Genomic DNA, 15,488 nt, shown 5'->3' on the forward strand with positions numbered 1-15,488 from the left:
GTTTTGCTAAGGCCCGCAGTACCTGGTGGTGAAGTCCGGCAAGGGGATAAGGCTCTGACCTGTAGCCCCTCCCCCAGCCCCAGGCACCATTTACTGCTAATGTTCACGCCCTGGAGCTGCATCTCTCTGCCTCCCTCACTCCCTGTCAGCGTTTGGGCGCCATTACACATGCTGAGCTGACTTTAGACTGCTGGGCAATGTCTCCTCTGTAAAGCTGCCTGCATCATCAGCGCTGAGCATTTACAGGACACTTAAGTATTCTACATGTCTTTTAGACTGGCCCTCATTCCGAGTTGTTCTCGCAACGGAGCGATTAGTCGCAAACTGCGTATGCGCAACGTTCGCAGTGCGCCTGCGCCAAGTAAATTTGCAAAAAGTTTGGTATTTTACTCACAGTTTAACAAAGAAATTTCATCGTTCTGGTGATCGTAGTGTGATTGACAGGAAGTGGGTGTTTCTGGGCGAAAACTGGCCGTTTTATGGGTGTGTGCGAAAAAACGCTGGCGTTTCTGGGAAAAACGCGAGAGTGTCTGAAGAAACGGGGGAGTGTCTGGGCGAACGCTGGGTGTGTTTGTGACGTCAAACCCGGAACGAAACTGACTGAACTGATCGCAGTGGAGGAGTAAGTCTCGAGCTACTCAGAAACTGCTAAGAAATTTCTATTCGCAATTCTGCGAATCTTTCGTTCGCAATTCTGCTATGCTAAAATACACTCCCAGTAGGCGGCGGCTTAGCGTGTGCAAAGCTGCTAAAAGCTTCTAGCGAGCGAACAACTCGGAATGAGGGCCAGTGTTAGTTAAGAACAAGGGCATACATTCAGGGCTAATTAGTACAAGTACCCTGGGATATACATCTAGTCTTTACTGTGCATTGTTATATCTATATACATATATAGCTTTACTTTGTGGTGCAGTTACTTAGTATTGCTAGTCCAGTGCAGTTTTATTGTTGTTTGTGATAATTTCTGCATTGTACATGTGACTGTGTGTCTGTGCTAGTAGCTGCTGTGTGATTTCCATTCCGTGTATCTCACACATATTGCTATCCCTATATTCTGTACCCTGAAGGGGGCTAAGTGCACCAGGGTTCTCATATAATATAGTGTTTCACAGGATATACTGTTGTGGTATTTTTCTCTGTGTATTACAGTCACCATATACCTCTTAAATCCTCCGTGTGTGCTCTGCTTGCAGTCACACTATACAGGGGGATTTCTGCCAGGTACTTTGTCTGCTTATATTGTACTATTTTGCCCTACGGTTACGCTTTCATATAATGTCAGCTAAACAGGGTGATAATTCTATGGCTGATCCTGCAACATACAGTGCTACTGACATGGATGTCTCTGAGGAGAATATTGCAGCTGAGGGTTCAGGTACTGGGGGTTTTATACCCCTCAGTCAATCTACAGCAACGGGGGCGAATCATGACCCGCCGTGGGCTGCATTTTCTAATTTACTGACTACACGACTTGCCCCCCCATGGGACCTTCTGTGCCATTACAGCCACATATTGTCCCTGCAGTTAATCCGCCATGGGCAGATACTCTGTCCTCTCAGTTACAGCAATTAAATCAGTCTTTGGCTAAGCAAACTCCTAACCCTCACCCGTCTAAGACCAAGGGGTCATCTAAGCGGGCCATTACTTCCTCACAATCCACACATGTTTCAGATACTTCATCTGATGAAGATGGCGCATATGCTGACCCCCTCAGACACTGATGCAGATGCTTCTGATGGGGAATCTATGACACAAGTGGATGTTCCTGACCTCTTGGAGGCTTTCAGGCTGATTCTTCAAATTGATGATGACGAAGAACCTCCAGCTACCTCTAAGAAACCAGATAAGTTCAAGCGTCAGAAGGTTAATAAATTAGTTTTGCCCCACTCTGACCACTTAGTTGACATACGTCAGGAATCCTGGGAGTCTCCAGGAAAGAAATTCTCCCTGTCTAAAAAGATGCTAGCTCGTTATCCCCTCGCTGCAGAGTTAAGTAAAAATTGTGAAACACCACCGCCGGTGGACTCACAAGTCGCGCGTCTGGTGGTGTCCTCTGCTCACCTGCTCACCATCACCTCTCTGAAGGAACCGACGGATAAGCATGTGGAGGGTTGCTTTAAGTCTATTTACACTCTTGCTGGAGCTGTACACAGGCCTACTATTGCGGTCTCTTGGGCTGCTAAAGCTATTGAGACCTGGGTTCAGGAAGTTGAAGCGGAACTACCATCTAATTTTCCTGATAATGCTAGACAGAGTCTTTCATACATTATTACAGCCTCTCATTATATTCAGGAGGCGGCATCTGATGCAGGTATTATGGCGGCCAAATCGTCTGCTATGTCTATTCTGGCTCACCAGATCTTTTGGTTGCGGTCCTGGTCTGTGGATCTGGACTCTTAAAAAAGACCTTGGAGGTGATCCCTTTTAAGGGAAACATACTTTTTGGGGAAGACCTCAATAAGATTGTTGCTGACTTAGCATCGGCGAAGACTGCATGTCTACCTAGTACTACACCTTTGGCCCCGAAGGCTAAGAGTACTTCCTTTCGTTCCTTTCGACCTCCAGGTAAAGCAAAGGGTCAGGTGTACCCGAAACAGGCTCGCACTTCCAATCCCACTAAGCACAAACCTAAACGTGCCTGGGCTGCCCGTCAGCCTGCTTCCATAATAGACAAGTTCTGCCACATGACGGGGTGGGCCTCCCTCTGGGGGATCCCAGGGTGGGAGGCCGACTTCTACGGTTTGCTCAGGTATGCCTGGGTAAGGGAAGTCGTCGCTCACGGATACACCATCTCTTTCAAGAAACGTCCCCCTCGCCAGTTTTACTTAACAAACGTCCCTACGGATCCGTGAAAGCAAAAACTCTCCATCTGGTGGTGGAGTGATTGTGCCGGTGCCTCTGGCTCACAATAAGGGGGTACTACTCAACGTTGTTCCTAGTTCCGAAACTGAATGGGTCTTCCCGGCCCATTGTCAGCCTTAAGTCTTTGAACAAATTTGTGAAAGTTTCCAAATTCCGTATGGAAACTCTTTGCTCTATTGTTCTGGCCTTGGAGCCCATTGACTATATGGTATCCCTGGACATACAGGATGCTTACCTGCATATACCTATTGCCATGTCGCATCAGCAATACCTGCGGTTTGCTATTGGCAACCTACATTTTCAATTCCAGGCTTTACCTTTTGGTCTGACCACGGCTCCGAGAATCTTCACCAAGGTCATGGCGGTCATGACGGCTATGCTCCGCCGTCAGGGTATCAGGATCTTGCCATATCTGGACGACTTATTGATCCTGGCGAACTCTCCAGAGGTTCTCCTCCGTCATCTGGGACTGATGGTCCAATTCCTGCAAGCCCACGAGTGGCTCATCAACTGGAAGAAATCTTCCCTGGTCCCTGCACCTGGGAGCACTATTGGACATCCACAATCAGCAGTTGTTTTTGTCTCCGGAGAAGGTCCTGAAACTTCAGGACAAGATAAGATGCTTCCTCTCTCGCCTACGTATGACGACACACTCGGCGATGCAAGTACTAGGCCTCATGGTGTCGGCTTACGACATGGTGGAGTATGCTCAATTTCATTCTCGCCCTCTGCAGAAGTTGATACTCTCCAAGTGGGACGGTCTTCCTCACCGGATCAGGACTCACATGGTCTCCTTGACTCCGGAGGTCCGCTTGTCACTGAGCTGGTGGCTACAGGACCAGCAATTGAGCAGGGGTCGTCCCTTCTGGATCTCCAGCTGGGTCCTTCTGACGACGGATGCCAGTCTGCGGGGCTGGGTCGCGGTGTTGGAGCAACACTCTCTTCAGGGTCGGTGGACCAGGGAGGAATCTCTCCTCCCGATAAACATTCTAGAATTGTGGGCAGTGTTCAATGCGTTGACTCTAGCCCTGCCTCTGGTACGGAACAGGCCTGTTCAAGTGTAGTCAGACAAAGCCACCATGGTGGCGTACATAAATCATCAAGGCGGCACTCGAAGCCGCATGGCAATGATGGATGTATCAAAAATCATTAGTTGGGCGGAACGCCATTTGCCAGCCATATCGGCAGTGTTCAACTGGGAAGTGGACTTCCTCAGTCGTCGGCACGTACACGCCGGAGAGTGGAGTCTTCATCCAGAAGTCTTTCAACTCCTAGTGGACAAGTGGGGCCTACCAGATGTAGACCTAATGGCGTCTCGACACAATCACAAGGTTTCGGTCTTCGGAGCAAGGACAAGGGATCTTCAAGCAACGTTCGTGGATGCACTGGCAATTCCATGGAACTTTCGGCTGCCGTACGTGTTCCTTCTGGTGTCACTTCTGCCCAGGATGATAAGGAAGTTCAAGCAAGTAGGAGGAATACAACTTCTAATCGCTCCGGCGTGGTTCTCAGACCTGCAGGGTCTCTCGATAGAGCGTCCTCTTCTACTTCCGCAACTCCCAGACCTCCTCGTTCAGGGCCTTTGTGACTACCAGGATTTGGCCCGGCTGGCTTTGACGGTGTTGCTCTTGAAGCTTTCGTACTGAGGGCCAAAGGATTTTCTGAGGCGGTCATTCAAACTATGTTAAAGGTCCGTAAACCGGCGTCTGCTCGGATTTATCATAGGGTATGGAATTCTTACTTCAGCTGGTGTGCGACTAACCATTATGACGCATACAAGTTCAGTACTGCTGAACTTTTGGCTTTCCTGCAACAGGGCCTGGACTTAGGCCTTCGTCTGGCCTCCCTCAAGGTTCATATTTCTGCCTTGTCGGTATGGTTTCAGAGAAAAATTGCGACTCTGCCTGATGTTCATACATTCACTCAGGGTGTTTTACGGATTCAACCTCCCTATGTACCGCCTGTGGCACCTTAGGATTTGTCGGCTGTTCTGGACGCCTTACAAGAGTCTCCGTTTGAACCTCTTGAGTCTGTGGACCTTAAGTAGCTTACTCTTAAGGTCTTGTTCTTGATGGCTATTGCCTCTGCTAGACGGGTTTCAGACTTTGGTGCCTTGTCCTGTCGGTCACCCTTTCTGATTTTTCACCGTTACCGGCCAGTTCTTAGAACTCACCTTGGTTATTTGCCTAAGGTGGTGTCGTCTTTCCACATTAACCAGGAGATTGTGGTTCCGGCATTTACCTCTCCAGGTTTGTCCTCCAAAGAGCTGTCTTTGGACGTGGTACGGGCTCTCCGTATTTATGTGAAGAGAACAGCTTCTCTTAGAAGATCTGATTCCCTCTTTTTCCTTTTTGGTTTTCACAAACGTGGCTGGCCTGCTAATAAGCAGACCTTAGCCAGATGGATTAGAATGGTGATTGCACATGCTTATGTATAGGCTGGCCTTCCAGCTCCTGCTACCATCAAAGCCCAATCTACTCTGTCTGTTGGACCTTCTTGGGCGGCCCGCCGTGGTGCGACCCTTGAAAAATTGTGCAAGGCGGCTACGTGGTCCTCAGTGAACAAATTCATAAGGTTCTATGCCTTCGATACTTCCGCCTCCCAGGATGCCTCCTTTGGACGCCGGGTTCTTGTGCCGGCTACAGTGCATCCCCTCCCATGAAGAACTGCTTTAGGACATCCCCGATGTTATCCCTGTGGATCCCAAGTGTACTCCACTGCAGAAAAGGAGATTTATGGTAAGAACTTACCTTTGTTAAATCTCTTTCTGCTAGGTACACTGGGTTCCACAGGGCGCCCACCCTGACGCACTTAGCTTCTTTGGGTTTGTATGGCATTAGCCGCTGGTACCTTCTCCTGTCGTGAGAATGTAGTGTATGTGGCTACTAACTGTTGTCTTCTCTTTTACCTGCTACTGCATTGGACTGGTTAACAAAACTGAGCTCCTGTGCCTGGAGGCGGGGATATAGAGGAGGCAGCGCTAAGCATCCTGGGAACAGTCAAAAGCTTTTAGCCTGTTGGTGCCTTGGATCAAGATCCAACTCTACACCCTGATGTTATCCCTGTGGAACCCAGTGTACCTCGCAGAAAGAGATTTAACAAAGGTAAGTTCTTACCATAAATCTCCTTATTGGCATGATAACATGACAAAACTGCTGAGAAAGTCTACATGATGTAATTGTGGTATCCTGCTTGACTTTTTTGGAACCTGTAACAATATGTAAATTTGCCTTTTTACTAAATCTAACATAAAGGGGGAATTCAATTGCAGGCAGAGGGTGTGAATTGCCGTTAAACACAGGCAACAACACCATATCTTGCACCCCGTGCCTGTCCGGCCAAATCCCGAATTCACACAAAACTGCTTGCAAATCTATGAGGGTGCGAGCAGTTTTGTGCGAGATCGGGCTGCTATAAAGGGCAGCTGTTGTTGCACTGATCCGGTCCTGTGAGGACACCTGCCCGTAATTGAAATCTCCCCAAAGTATCTCAACATTTTCTGGCTTTTGTTGGCCTTGGATATGTTTCTTACCATTGTTCAGCGATTACAGAGTAAAGGACCCTACACACTGGCAGATAACACTGCACAATATGAACGTTCCCGTTCATTAATGAATGAGAACTCGTTCATATCGTGCAGTGTGTAGGCACCAACGATGAACGATGCGTGCCTACACTCGCACTCGCTCATCATCGGTGTCCCGTCGCTTATCCATGCAGGCCAATATGGACAATCTCGTCCATATTAGCATGCATTGCTGTGGCGCCGGGTGACGGGGGGAGTGAAGAAACTTCACTCCCCCTGTCACCTCCGCCCCGCCGCCGTGTCGCCCGTCGGCCGTATCCGCCGTTGGGCAGCCTGGCGGCGAATCGCCGAGTCTGTAGGGAGATTAACATTTATTGTCCTTTTGACAGTGTTTTTTTTTTTCTGTCAGGAGTTAAACACTTTCCCACAGTCCACTCAGAATGGCACAGAGGTCCTCCACCCGGTCATCTACACCTGTACAGCGATCCTTCTGTTGTGCCTCTTCACCACCATTATCACATACATTGTCAATCACAGGTAGGCATAAGCGGCTGTGCCACTTGGCAGAAGAGCATTGTATAAGGGAATGTGGGGAATATATATATACTATTTATTGTTTAATGGATTTTATACAGAGATATGTAGTGAACATGCCCACGCTAGCATGTATATTGTAATATCTGGAGTTAGAATAAATTATTGCTGGGTGGATTAACACAGACTCAATACTTACCACTAATTTTCTCGCCCAGCTCCATTCAGATCTCCCGGAAGGGCTGGCACATGCTGCTTAATGTCTGCTTCCACATTGCCATGACATCAGCTGTGTTTGCGGGAAGAATTACTCTGACTGGATACGTCGTTGTGTGCCACGCTGTAAGTGTCTGACCAGTAACATAATACTGTGCAAAATGTTATATTAATTATCAAGAAAAAGTCACATTTTGAAATTAATTTCCATTTAATTTATTAAGCTAAATAATAAGATGCCTGGAGTGTTTATAAGTCATATAATCACCACACTCTTCTTCACTCCAGGATACTGCTTTACATGTCAGTACAAGCGTATTGTGTTATACTGCACACAGGGCCTAATTCAGACCTGATCGCTCCTCTGCGAATTTGCAGAGGTTTGCGATAAGTCGCCATCCAGACAGAGTGAATACCCGCCCCACGTGCAAGTCTGCGTACACCGGGAGAAAAGCTTTGCAAACGCCAGTCAGCTGCAAATCCGTTTGCAAGTCACTCACCATGTCATGTTTTTTCCAGTCTGTGCGTAGCCCAGAACCTACTCCTACAGTGCGATAGAAACAATCTGTTCTGGGCCGGAGCTAACGTCACACACCCTCCCTGGGAACGCTTGTGTTTTTCATGACACTCCCAGAAAATGGCCATTTACCGCCTCCAAACGTCCGCTTCCTGTGAATCAACTTGCATTCGCCTAGCGATCAAAAAAGAAGGAGGATTCTATTCGCAATTTGGCTTCGCGCGTGCGCACTACGATACGTACGCATGCACAATCAATTAGTAATCGGCCTCCTTGCGATTTCGCACAACAGTGATCATGTCTAAATTGGGCCCACTGTTGTATAACAGATACAAGTTCCTAGATTTTGGGGCTTGTATGAGAATAAGTCATAGAAAGTTCCCCATATTTTAGGAAGCTGTGTTTTACTTCCTCAGATAAATATGAATAGTAGTAAGTGAGTGACTATTCTCTAGAGCAGGCCTAGGCAACCTGTGGCTCTCCAGCTGCTGTGAAACTACACATCCCAGCATGCTCTGCCACAGATTTAACATTGCGTAATAGCTAAACTGTGGCATGGCATGCTGGGACGTGCAGTTGCACAACAGCTGGAGAGCCAAAGGATGGCAAGGCCTGCTCTAGAGGCTGTTTAATCAGCTACTGTACACTTGTTTTATCTGTAAAGCTGATAATCAGATATTTGTAAAGAGCAGAAAAAATAGTGATGCCTGCTGCTTGGTAATAACTTCATGCACAGTTACTGTGAGGAGCACTGGTACACTGTATTGGGGCCCAGCAAATAAAGGTTGCAAATTTGTATCTTGAGAGACCGAGGTGAATGGTCGTGCACATGCAATTTTTATATTTTTTTGCACACAGGGACAGTCCCCACTTTCACATGTAGTGCAAACACTGGGCAGATTTATTTCTACATCACGATATGGAGTTGATTTAGAAATCTCCCCCCCACAACTACATTTTTCTGCACATTTTTAATTTGTGCCCCTTGCAGACCAGCATGATTTTCCTAATCTGCAAAATTAACTTTTTATCTGGCTTTACTCCTTGTTCTAAATGAGGCCCATAATGCTCAGCGGCATGCCATGGTCAGTGCGGGGAAAGATAGCACTAACAACAGGGACACCAGTAGGATTTGCTGGTATAACTCCTCCTCATCATGTCACATTACAGTCTACCTGCCTCCTAATGCGATGAGGCAGCAGTTTGTATGACATGACTGAACAGGATGCGGTCAAAATCCAGGCAGTCAGGGTCTTGACAGTCAGAAGACCGACAGCGGGATCCTGACAGTCTGCATCCCGACACACCCCAGAGGTATGTAGGAGGGGTTGGTTAGGGTGAAATACTTACCTAGAAGTCGTTGTGATTCTGCTGTTAGTCTTAAGACTGTCGGGATCCCAACTTCCGGGATATCGTACCCAACCCAACAGAGCATCAGTGAAATCATACGTGGGATACACCACGTGTATACAGCTTCCCTGGACTCTATCTCCACTCAGCTGCTGGACCAACCTATGAATCTGCCAACAAAAACATCATAGACATGGACCACCACCAATCTAGATACCACTTAATAAAAGACTGTTCTCTTTAGAGTCATACTGCTTCTGATACTGTCCATGCTGAATATCTCTTATCCGATTTATGTGTTACTTCTCAGGTCAGCATCATTCTGCATTATTCTTCCTTGTCCACCCTTCTCTGGATGGGTCTGAAGGCCAGAGTTATCTACAAGGAGTTGACCCACAAGCCTCAACCACAGCAGGAAGGAGAAGCTGTCCAACCTCCCCATAGACCTATGCTCAGGTAATTGGGAGAGCGGATGAGGTCATAGGTGTTTCCTCCACATCTAATAATAATAATTTTATGTAGCGCTCTTTCTCCCATAGGATTGAAGGTGATTTATAGGCATCAAAACATGGTACAAACAATTTAGTATTACATCAAGCAGAAAAAATAGGTTTGGTGCAGTCATTTTGGGCAATAAATTCCACAGGGTATATATTCCACCCACGAAAATACCAGGTGCGACAGCCCTGTTGGGCACACTACATAGGATTACCCTGGTGGAATAGGTTACACCTAGAAGAGATGACACAAAATGTGTTGTTGCAGCATCCTAACACTAGGAGTAGGATTCCCTCCATAACTGTCAGGTCCAAGTATTTCTCATCCAATCCACGAGCGCAGCAGGTGAGGCAGCCATGTGGACACAGTACAAAAGTTACACTGTGGGAGATAAGCCACACAAGGACCCAAGACATTTATGGGAACAACTGACACATGTGTAGCATGATATACCCTATATGAAAAGGCGGATGTTGGTGTACAAACAGAAGAGGTATAGCATACAGTGGGGGTTACAGGATGAAAGTATAACAGTGAAACATAACATGGCATCTCAGGCAATACTGAAACGATAGTGAGGGCAGTATATAAAAGAATCCAGCAATATAAAAGTCACAAAAGTCCAAATTAGAACAGTAGCAGCCAGAGCTGGCCCTAACCAATATGATGCCCTAGGCAAGATTTTGGCTGGTGCCCCCTAGCACCACCGCTGGTTCTGCAGGAGATGCCAGACATGAGTCAGCTGGCAGCTCTGCTAACGTCGGGCGCCTTTTGTTTATGAAAATGCGTCTTATTTGCATTACTATGTGGCTAGGACACAGAAGCAGCTTCTGCTGATTAAAATGATATGCAGTATGCTTATATTCTGTGTGCGACTGCAGCTGTATCTGCATATAAAATGCTACATTACAGTGATTTCCAGGAATACAATGCAACGTAGCATTTTGTATGCAGATACAGCCGTAGTCACACACAGAATATAGGCATGCCGCATATCATTTTAATCATCAGAAGCTGCTGGGGCCCCTAAGCATACCAAATGCCCTAGGAATTTGCCTAGTTTGCCTATGCCTAAGGACGGCTCTGGTAGCAGCAGATGTAAGGAGGGAGGGGTTAAAACCTACTAAAATCAGAATAACCTGCAGCAGCCCCATGGACGAAGCTGCTGGCCCATGGACATTTGGATTCCCCCACAATGTCTTGGCACACTGCTGCCAGATGAAGCAGCTGGGTAAGGTAGGGAAGTGGGCGGCAGGCTGGTGAGCCACATTCTTTCTTCCAGCTATGGCAGTCAGCCCCAATGGCGTCGGAATGGGGGGGCAAGGGGGCAGCATGCCTTCACCCCCCTAAAATATAAGAGCGGCGCAGGCGCTGGGGAGGTGGAGCACTTATCCCCGGATCCCCACGTTGATTTCTCCTTTAAAAATTGTGCTCTGAGCTGCCGCAGCGTGCCATGATCTCCTCTCTGGCCGACTCTTCACCGATGCATTACTGGGAGGAGGTAGAGATATTCCAGCACACTCAGCACGGCCATGCCTCCTCCCATTAATGCATCTGTGAAGTGTCGGCAAGACGGGATCATGGGTATAGCATGCTGCGGTAGAACAGAGCGCACTTTTTAAAGGAGAAGTCACCGCGGGGAGACGGGGTAAGCGCTATAATTGTTGCAATGTGTGCGGTTGTCTCCGGCACAGGCCCCTGGGTCCACACTGCACCCATATTTTAATACTTTCTTTTCCTGCGTCAGACGCTTCAGCCGCAGCAAAAATCACCACCAAAATGGGCACCACACATGCACAGTAGTAGTCAGTCTCCAAGACATGGCCGGTGCCATGTTTCCGAAGCCCTGCATATGCGCAGTAGACATTGCCGGAGCCTACTGCGCTGTGGAGAGGAAGGGGCCCACCCAGAGTCTGCACACGTGCCCCCTCCTTTGTTAAAACACCATCCTAATGTTGACTATTTCATTATCTTTTCATTGCCTGGTGATTCTTGAACCTTGTTTACCTATTTGTAACGAATAGAGTGCAATAAGTTAAAGAGACGACAAAGAGTAAATAGATATGGGGATTGTGTAAGTTCTCAAAAATGCAAAAAAAAAGGAAATAAAAAATCTATTGATATTAGAGCATATCCAAAGTAAGGTGGCGCTGAGGGGAGGAGTTGGGCAGAGAGGGGGCATGTCTTGCGAAGTCCACCTTAGATGAACTGGTATGCAGAGCAGTGACCAAACAAGATTTTTTACATTAAGAAATAATTGAAACAACATAGGGCCTAATTCAGACCTGATCGCAGCAGCAAATTTGTTAGCTAACGGGCAAATCCATGTGCACTGCAGGGGGGACAGATATAACATGCGCAGAGAGATTTAGATTTGGGTGGGGTGTATTCAAACTGAAATTGTAGTGTAGAAATAAAGCAGCCAGTATTTACCCTGCACAGAAACAATATAGCCCACCCAAATCTAACTCTCTCTGCACGTTATATCTGCCCCACCTGCAGTGCACATGGTTTTGCCCATTAGCTAACAAATTTGCTGCTGTGATCAGGTCTGAATTAGGCCCATAATGTGGAGGAGAGGAAGCATATTCATCACTATTCATTGCTATGCAGAGGGATGCTTAGCCATTGTCACTGCAAATGAACTGGAATACTGCACTAGGTCAGACTGGTGGTTTATGGTTTTCACCATACATTATAATGAGACCTTGTGGCTCCTCCATGTTGCACTTTGGTGGAAAGCAACCCTAGTAATATCTGCAATCTGTCTTTTCTCAACTTTACATTGTTGCTCTCTGATTTACAGGTTTTATCTGATAGCCGGAGGAATTCCTCTAATCATCTGCGGGATCACTGCAGCTGTGAACATCAACAACCACAGGGACAACAGCCCATCGTAAGTGTCTTTTAGCTGATTAATGATTTGTCAGCTATTGTATAATAAATATTAGTCTTCTAATATACACTAATGTATGTCCTATCCCACAGCTGCTGTTTGGTATGGAGGCCAAGTCTGGGTGCTTTCTATGTTCCAGCTGGTCTTATCCTACTTGTCACTTGGATATATCTCTTGTGTGCTGGGATAAATTTGAAACGCCAGCCAACGGAGCAAAAGGATCTTGCAGAGGCTAATGAAGCCCAGCAGCCACATGGTGGAATAAGTCATCTCCTAAGTGATTCAACTTCCATATCAGTCACCACTAACTCAGCCGCCCCAGCAGATGTTGATATGGTCTACTCCCTGGGAGTACAGTTCTGGTCTCTGGTCATTGTCCATGTTTTGTACATTGTACTCTGGATTTTTGGGGCCTTTGCTGTGTCACAAGAATGGTATTTAAATGTGATCTTCAGTTGTCTCTATGGGGTAACAGCAGTGGCCCTAGGGCTGTTCATCTTTATTCACCATTGTGTAAGACGTCAAGATGTCCAACGTTCTTGGTTTGCTTGTTGCCCATCTTACACAGAGGATTTGCCGATTCAGGCATATGTGCACACCAGTTCTCCTGTAGATGACTCACCTCAGGTCTACATTGGGTGTAACCCTGAGGTGGAGAACTCAGGAAAGTCTTCGTCATCACCCAGCAGCAGCAGTCACTCTAATACTGGACCTTGCAAAATCACTAATCTGCAGGTTGCCCAGAATCAGGCAGAGAGCTGCCCACCAAAGCCACCGAGCTGTGAAGATAGTGAACCTACCAACAACAAATATGTGACTGTCCCGAGTCGGTACATGAACAACCTGCATGGTCGCAGAAACCATAAAAGCAGAACTAAGCAGTATCGGGAAGGGAAGCACCACAGATTAAAGGTGCTGAGGGGTCCTTCCTCTGACCTGCCCTCCAGTGAAAGTGGCAGTGTCCACAACAGCCACTCAGAAAGCTATCATAGCAAAAATAGCCCTTTGAACAATGGCAGGACAGGGGTGGCAACTAGGGACCCCGAGGGGGCACTGACCCATTCTGAAGGGAGTGACAGCAGTGGGCACCAGGCACAGGACTTTGCCAAAGCGCAGAGGAAAAGTGCCAGTCGGGACAATCTTAAGCAAGCCAACAGCATGGAAAGGGAGACCAAGCGTAGATCCTATCCACTGAACACTGGCAACCAGAATGGTGTAATAAAGGGTAGCAAATATGACATCAATCTCGCGACTGCAGAGAGTGCCACAGCTATGAAGACAGGCCTCTGGAAGAGTGAAACTACTGTGTAGTTTTCAGGTTAACTAAAAACAGCATGTGCCTTAACCGTTATAGATTATGGTGACCAAGATGCCAGCACATGCCAGGAGAAAGTGCTCTCCCGACTCAAATTTTATTATCACAGATTGGTTGGTGGAAACAGCTGGAACCTCCGGGAATGTACAGTATATGCCAAAGTGTGTTATGTGGCTCATGGTTATGTATACACATCTGTTTGAAGCATAAGGATTGCAGGATAGTGCAAACGCTTTGTACGAGGATTAGTGTTATGAAAAGTGTGTCTCTAGGGATAGCAAATAATATTTTGTTATACAAGGAAGATCAAAAGTATGAAGAAGCTCCGTGGATTGATTTGTCATGCGATTCCTAATGTGGACAATACCTCCAGGCTGCTTTAGCATTGTGTACAAAAGTTCCTGTGTCATCTATAAAACATGTGAGAGGAGTCTAATTCTTATAGCATTCCCGATGACCCGAACTAAAGTTCTGATGAACACTTGTAGCAATAGATAGCTGTCAGCTCAAAGGGCCAGCTTCATTCCTTAAATCAAGTGACTGAAAGCATCTCGGTTTGTCTTGTGTCAGACATGTGCCTTATAAGCTTCTCTTTTTATTTCTCATTAAGCACTTTTTTCTTTTTCTTTTTTAAAGGAATTTCTATTCCAAGGCATCCTTGGGATGGTGCACTTATATATAGAGCCTGCCATTCCACTCTCACGTCATCGCACCTCTCTGTAGATTTTCCACCATTCCTAGAACAAATGTTATACAGATTCTAGTCCATTCCTGGTGGAATATCAATGACCAGTGGATCTTTATTTCTGCTACAGCCCCATGCAGCCTTCTGATGGGATTTAAAAGTGCAGAACCAGTGCCTAAATAAGGACTCAAGGAAAACAATCAAAAGTATATAGACATTGTTATTGCCTGCTGCAATTACCAAAAAAAAAAAAAAGACTATTACCTAAGTCGTGTTTGGAAGGCATTTGGGTAATTACAGTAGAACTTGTTCTTTTGTTTCATATTACGTCACTCGCAGCAGACCATGAAAATTACTTCTGCATGTTATTTGTGTAAACCATTATTTTCAGAGGGAAATGTTTATTTTTCAAATACAGAAATATATTATATATATATATTGTATAGACAGATCAGGGCCGCTTTTGAAGACCTGTGTAAATTTCGATAACCGTATTAATAGGCGTGTCAACACGTGAAAATGCAAACTTTTGTAATCCTTATAAAATAAGAAAGTAATGTTATACAAAGTATTGCAGAAAGATGATCATGAGAAGACATCTGATCAGGTAATGTGAATAGTTTGTCGATTACTAGTAATTATAGTAGATGGTGGGTGGGCTGGGTAAAAGTGCCTTTTTATATTCAAGATCAAGCTATACCAAAGATGTGGATTTCTACAGGGACATATCTATATAGTCTCAATTGTGCCAAATGCTTTTATCTAAATGTTTTATAAATTCAAAAGTGAAGCTCCTATGCGAGATTGGAAGCCGACCAATAAACAGTGTGGTAGATCTAGCGCTGTCACTGTCTGTTCAATGTATGTATACGCTTACATTAATATGCTTATTCTGTTTATGGGGTCAGAAAATCAGAAATCTAATTCTCCAACAGCTCTTATTCTGGAACTGTGAGATATGTATACAAATAAATATATATTTTATATATATATATATATATATATATATATACACACACACAACGATAGGTGTGGCTCTCCGTGCGTCGGGTAAATCAGAGGCAATAGACAGTCATTTAAACGACAACG

The 15,488-nt window shown here is 46.0% G+C and overlaps 1 protein-coding gene across 1 annotated transcript in view; it reads left to right on the top strand.

The window, feature by feature from the left end:
• Positions 1-15,238, top strand: part of ADGRA2 (adhesion G protein-coupled receptor A2) — a 339,201-nt gene extending 323,963 nt beyond the window's left edge. Inside the window, exons 15-19 of the mRNA XM_063925457.1 lie at positions 6,798-6,925; positions 7,141-7,264; positions 9,316-9,461; positions 12,310-12,399; positions 12,492-15,238. Of these exons, the coding sequence (XP_063781527.1) occupies positions 6,798-6,925; positions 7,141-7,264; positions 9,316-9,461; positions 12,310-12,399; positions 12,492-13,710 (1,707 nt within the window). The 3' untranslated portion in view covers positions 13,711-15,238. The remainder of the gene's footprint in view (positions 1-6,797; positions 6,926-7,140; positions 7,265-9,315; positions 9,462-12,309; positions 12,400-12,491) is intronic.
• Positions 15,239-15,488: the final 250 nt, after the last annotated feature.

The sequence above is a fragment of the Pseudophryne corroboree genome, chromosome 6 (assembly GCF_028390025.1).
Source record: "Pseudophryne corroboree isolate aPseCor3 chromosome 6, aPseCor3.hap2, whole genome shotgun sequence".
Taxonomy (NCBI): domain Eukaryota; kingdom Metazoa; phylum Chordata; class Amphibia; order Anura; family Myobatrachidae; genus Pseudophryne; species Pseudophryne corroboree.